The sequence below is a fragment of the Balaenoptera borealis genome (genome assembly GCF_965194805.1).
Source record: "Balaenoptera borealis genome assembly, chromosome: 7".
Lineage (NCBI taxonomy): Eukaryota > Metazoa > Chordata > Mammalia > Artiodactyla > Balaenopteridae > Balaenoptera > Balaenoptera borealis.
The window spans coordinates 97,661,597-97,667,596 of record NC_138864.1 but is presented as its reverse complement, the minus strand read 5'-3'; the positions used below and the strand labels follow the sequence as shown (position 1 = coordinate 97,667,596).

The 6,000-nt window shown below is 39.0% G+C and overlaps 1 protein-coding gene across 8 annotated transcripts in view; it reads right to left on the bottom strand.

Annotated features, from left to right (window-relative positions):
• Positions 1–522: 522 nt before the first annotated feature.
• CFTR (CF transmembrane conductance regulator) overlaps positions 523–6,000 on the bottom strand; it is a 192,992-nt gene continuing 187,514 nt past the window's right edge. For all 8 annotated transcript variants that reach the window (XM_082399969.1, XM_082399968.1, XM_082399975.1 and 5 more), the window contains 3 exons: positions 4,129–4,301; positions 3,388–3,493; positions 523–2,228 (listed from right to left, as the gene is read on the bottom strand). In XM_082399969.1, the coding sequence (XP_082256095.1) occupies positions 2,028–2,228; positions 3,388–3,493; positions 4,129–4,301 (480 nt within the window). In that variant the 3' untranslated portion in view covers positions 523–2,027. The remainder of the gene's footprint in view (positions 2,229–3,387; positions 3,494–4,128; positions 4,302–6,000) is intronic.

Genomic DNA, 6,000 nt, shown 5'->3' with positions numbered 1-6,000 from the left:
TCAGCCTTAAAAAGAAAATTCTGACATATGCCACAATATGATGAACCCTGAAGACATTATTAAGTGAAATAAGCCAGTCACAAAAGGACAAATACTATATGATTCCACTCATATGAGGTACGCAGAGTAGTTAAATTCATAGAGACAGAAGATAGAATGGTAGTTGCCAGGAGCTGGGGGAAAGGATAAATAGGAAGTTTTATTTAATGGTTTCAGAGTTTCAGTTTTGCAAGATGAAAAAATTTCTGTGGATGGATTGTGATGATGATTGTATAACAATGTGAACGTACTTAAAGCCACTGAACTGTACATTTAGAAATGGTTAAAATAGTAAATTTTAGGTTATGTATATTTTACCACAATTTAAAAAAAGAAATAATTTTTAGAGGGCCTTAATTCACATGGGATTCTCAAGAAGCTATATCTAAAGGAAAGATTCATGTTTTGTGTACCATGATCCTTAGAGACTGAAGTAAGAGATCAATGAGACACGATTAATGAACACATCTGAAAACAGCTAAGTTTCACACAAATATATGGATTTTATTGACACACGATATTTTCCTACAGTAATAAATAGAATGCAATCTTAAGGGTTAGTTTGGAGTTGAGAAGGCAGTGTATCCTTGATAGGGGTGGTCAGATTTTGTGGTACCATTTTCTTTAGGACTGCATCTAAGAGGGAACGAGTGTACTGGCCGGGAATCACACAGGTGTATGCAACATCTGTGTGGGCCCTAATGTTTCTCTCCACACCAACAACATAATTCATAGACCCTGGCTAATATCCCCCAAGGTTTCCCCCCCTCCCAGTTTTAACATATCATAAAAATAGCTAGTGCCATAAAAAGTCAACATTTCAAATATAAAAATTCTTTTATACAAATATAATTCATAATATAATCATTCTTAAAATACAGCCATTTATATGAGTTTGAAACATTATTAAAATAAATATTTCCTAGAGAAAATTTCATTTGCATCACAAAATTATAAAACAGAAGCATATAAAACTAATTCAAGATTGACTCTACTTCAGTGTGTCCATTATCTATCCTGCTCAGTAATATAGAGTATGAAGTGCACATAGGTAGCCTGAAAACACACCACATCACCCTCTCTATATCTAGATCTTTGAATTTCATGTACATCTACCTGGAGCGCCCACAGCCTATCTGCCTACACACTCTCTACCTGGAGCTTCTGTGTGATGAAGGGTTTTCCTGCACCAATTTGCATTAAAGCGTTTTTCCAGCCATCCTTCAGTTCAGAAGTCTTATGAGCTTGTTACTTTCTGGAAGCAGACATCTTCACTTCCAAATCAAGGGAGCTACATCCTTGTTCCCTACATGGGACTGTAACAGCCCGTTTCCCAGATAAGGGATGTTTTCTGATTTATTTGCATTTGGGTATTGCTGAATGGTACTAACCCTGATTTCCAAGATCGGGAAGTTCTGTCTCCTGACTGATACTTAGGTGCTATGTGGTGCACATTTTGATGGGCTGTCTTGTGACTCTCACAGCATTCCATTACTTGCTTGGAAACGGGGCGGTCTGAATCCTTAACAGACAATATAGCTGTGTTTTTAAATATCGTGGAGAAAGTGGAGAAAAAGGTATATAAACATATATAAGCTACTAAAGTTTCCAGTTATCATTACTTAATTGTATCTCTAAGTAGTATGATTACAGTTCTTCTTCAATAATACAAATGAGTAAGTTTCACTAAACAATAAGTTGAAGAATTAAGCTGGCTGACGTTTACAGCCACCTTTCCAATGACGACCAAAGGAAAAAGTTTTCAGGAAAAGCTGGCTTGCGATTACAAGCGGTATAAACCTTCAAGGATTTGAAGTACCTGTCACACGGTTTGACCATTGCCAGGAAGCCATTCATCCACCGGAACATCCTTAATTCCTCTTACCCGAAGTTTTCCTTTTTTTAAAAAACATCATTCATCCTTGTTTCCTGAGGCAGAAACTCTTTTTTTTTTTTCTTCAACTCCAGGCAAACCTTTGTTCTGCTCTCTAAAGCCTTGTTTCTTGCACCTCTTCTTCCGTCTCCTCCTTCAGGGCAGCGATTTTGGACCGAGACCTCTGCTTGCTCGAGTTCCGGTGGGGGAAGAGCTTCAAGCGGACGGCGGGGCTGATCGCCTGCCGGAAGAGGCTCTTCTCGCTCAGCAGCCTCTGGATGGAGTCGTACTGCCGTACTCTATTCTCCTCTATGACCTAGGGAAGCGGCCGTTAGTGAGATCTCGGACAAGGAGGCAGGGCGGACCAAAGCAAGGCAAGAAGGGCACAGGCTCAGAGGATGAGGAAAGCCAGAAAGAACACACAGCGTCCGTCCAGAGGCTTGCAGTCTGAACAGTCAGGGAGAGCTCATTTCACTGCTGAGTCCTCGTGCTTTACGGAGCTTCTACCATTTGTGAAATTAGCTGTAATTTTTTACTTAGAAGCTGGGAGATTGTTTTTTTTAATTGGTATAGTACTGAACAATGTGCTTCTTCAGAGAACTTTAGAGGAACTAAGGGGGCTTTGAAAGCAAGAATTATTCATGTTAGATCCCTTATGCATTAACCTTACAAATGAGTTTAAGTCCACAGCACCATAAAGAGTTGAACCGCGTCAACAGTGGATTTGAAGCTTAACAATTTCAAATTGGTCAGGATGTGCCTGAGTTACTGTGCCTCCTTCACATGTTCAAGCTGAGCCTGACCGTAGCTGGGCAAGAGGTTGTGAGTCGGCCCCTAACTTGTCACTCGAAGCTTAGTAATAATAATGGTAATAACAATCCTTCAGTAAGGAAAGCATTTACCTCCAGGAGCCTGAAAAGCCTTAACAGAAATGATGTGATACATCATCCTCAGGATTTCCTTGTGGCTGAACTCAAAGGAATTTGTAAACATCACTTGAGAGACTCTGTGACAGTTTTGAAACCGCAATGAGAAGGTGGTTGGGAGACGCACTAAGCTGAGTTCCAAATAATAGCTAGAAAAATGAAATAAACCTTTCAACTACTGCATTAAAACCATACATCAGGTTGCAAGACAATCCAGGCCTGTCCTGGACCCCATCCATGGGAGATTTAGTTACTGAAAGCATCAGGACTTAGTCTTTTTCATGACTTGATCCCCAAATGAAAGAAGCAAAAAGTATAGATGTTCCAATTTATTAATGTAATTTAGTAATAAGCTGCTATTTTAGATTTGCTGAAATCCAACCTCAACTCGTTGCACACATCAAAGTGAGAAACTTGGGCAGGTATTTTGAGTAAAGCTGGATAGCTGTGAGCTTGTACATTGCTGTGACTTGCAGGAACCAGCACATATCAGATTGTTATCAAGAGTCAAAGGAGAGATGAGATCTTAGGTAAATTAGAAACACTCACCAAAAGTCGTTGACATTCCAACATTGCCTCTATCCTGTGTTCAGAGAGGATTACTGTGCAATCAGCAAATGCTTGTTTTAGGGTTCTTCGAATGATTTGGTATGTTCTAGCAAAGAAAAAAATACCGCATATAACATCACAGAACATTAATAATCTGTCTCTATCCTTGATAACATACCTATTCTTCTGTCAATTTAATTCCTTAAATTACTTATCTTTCCTTGAATCCTTTTAACAGAATGTTGCAATAGAGTCAGTCACAATCAGCTTTCCAACCACAGGGCAGATTCTAAGTTTTCATAAATAAATAGGACAAATATTTGGGAAAAAATTTCACAGTTTGAAAAAAGTTTCCCAAATAAGTATATTTTTCATTATGTAGCATCAATAGTAGTTCTTTATTTTGTGCTATAAATACTTCCTATGTTATAAATGGGATAGTAAGGAAAACCCTAAGGACCCAAGTATGCTTAGTAACTAAATATTTTATCACACATCAATAAGGGGAAAGAGTTTGTATGAAATTGCAAAATTACACTGAGAAGAGAGCACACAGCTCTTATACTAGGAAATAAGTACTTGTGCTCATGTCAAGTAGTAACTGGGCAATTATTTCATATCTAGAAGGTAGTCTTCTGCTTGCAGACATGACAGCCTGATGGAAATTTGTGTCAATATGAAGTATGTCTCAATGATTCTTTTCCCCCTGTGTTATTAAATAGCAGGAATTCTGAAACTCACATTGGATCCAAATGAGCACTGGGTTCATCAAGCAGCAGGATCTTTGCTTTACTGAGAACAGATCTGGCCAAGCACATCAGCTGCTTGTGGCCGTGGCTTAGGACACAACCCCCATCCACAAGGACAAAATCAAGCTTCCCAGGAAACTGCTCTATCACAGATCTGAGTCCAACCTGCAGAAAAGAAAGAGGGAAAACACTGGGCTTAGGAGGGGTAGTTCACACACTGCAGGGTTAAAAACACTTAAGAGGCTGATAATCTGAAAAGATAGGAGTTCCAAAAGTTTAAATTTCATAACAACCCCCCACCATTCCTGCTATTTGGCTTTCACTGAACAAAAGACTATGTATAATCTTGGCAGCTCTAAAGCATCAGTCTACAGACTGTTTCAGCTCTGTACTTTTCCTTTCATGAGGTTTTCAGTGAGTGCCTATTCTATGCCAGGTGTCCTCCAATAGGGATTAAAGAGATGATAAATGGCCCATGGGCCCTGCAAAGCTCAGGGTTTATAAAGACATACACAGATAATTATAACACAATTGAATACATGCTAGAAAAGATAATATGTATAGAATGCAGTTACTTACTCTATCATGACAGATTCTTTTATGCTACCTTCCATTCTCTACTCTGTAATAATAGAGCATGAAAGGCAGCAATAAAAATCAACTGAGGAGCCATTTAAAAACACATATGGCAATGCACTACTCATCTCTTTAATTCATAAAAACTGACTTTAAGAAAGTCATGAAACTATGAAGTAAAGATAACTGGAGTTAAAATAGTGGTGTATTACTGGAGATTTAAAGGTGCTTAAATATTGGGGTGGAATATGAGAGTTGTGTTAGGGTCAATGGCTTATTTTTTTAAACTAGATAGGAAAAATAAATAGGTTGAAAAAGCAAATGAGATAGAGAAACCCATTCTTTTGAAATAAGATAAAAAATGAAACCTTGCCTCATATCACTTATTCACATAAATGTGCATTGACATATATATTTTTGCCAAGCGTTGCTGAGTGTTTGAGACCTAAAGAGATACACAGATGATTATATCCTGCCCCTGGGAAGTCTGGGATTTAGTACTGGGAGGTAAGATGTGTTCCCACCTACCTGTAATACAGGCAGAATGAGATAATGGCCTTAAGACAGACTCTCATGAGTTCAGTGATGAATTTGGAGATGGCCTACATCACTGTGTTTGTTCAATAAATATTAACTGTGCCCAGGATATGTACTGCAGCCAATACTCCTTTCCTTGAGTGGATTTCTCATTAAAGCAACCTCACTTTGTGGGAATTCATTATGTTTGAAAAGAGTTTCTGAGATGGTAGGGAAAGTAAACATATTAATTAGACAAGGGGGACTATTCTCATGTATCCTGGAAGACTCAAACATAAAACTAGTTTTGGATCTAACCAGCTGAGAATGTGAATAAGGGCTCTTGGGTGAGGAACTGGAGGACTTGTGTTCTTTCTCTCTTCAACTTTCGCTTTTTATTGGCTTCAGCCTGTGAACCTGCTACATCTCTCCCCTCTTAAAACAAAAACCCCTCACTTGCCTCCAGGTTCTCCTTTAGCTATTATTTATTTATTTAATGGATCTTTATTGGAGTATAATTGCTTCACAATACTGTGTTAGTTTCTGTTGTACAACAAAGTGAATCAGCCATACGCATATATATGTCCCCATATCCCCTCCCTCTTGAGCCTCCCTCCCACCCTCCCTATCCCACCCCTCTAGGTCATTGCAAAGCACTGAGCTGATCTCCCTGTGCTATGCTGCTGCTTCCCACTAGCTAACCATTTTAAATTTGGTAGTGCATATATGTCGATGCTACTCTCACGTCGCCCCAGCTTCCCCCTCCCCTCCC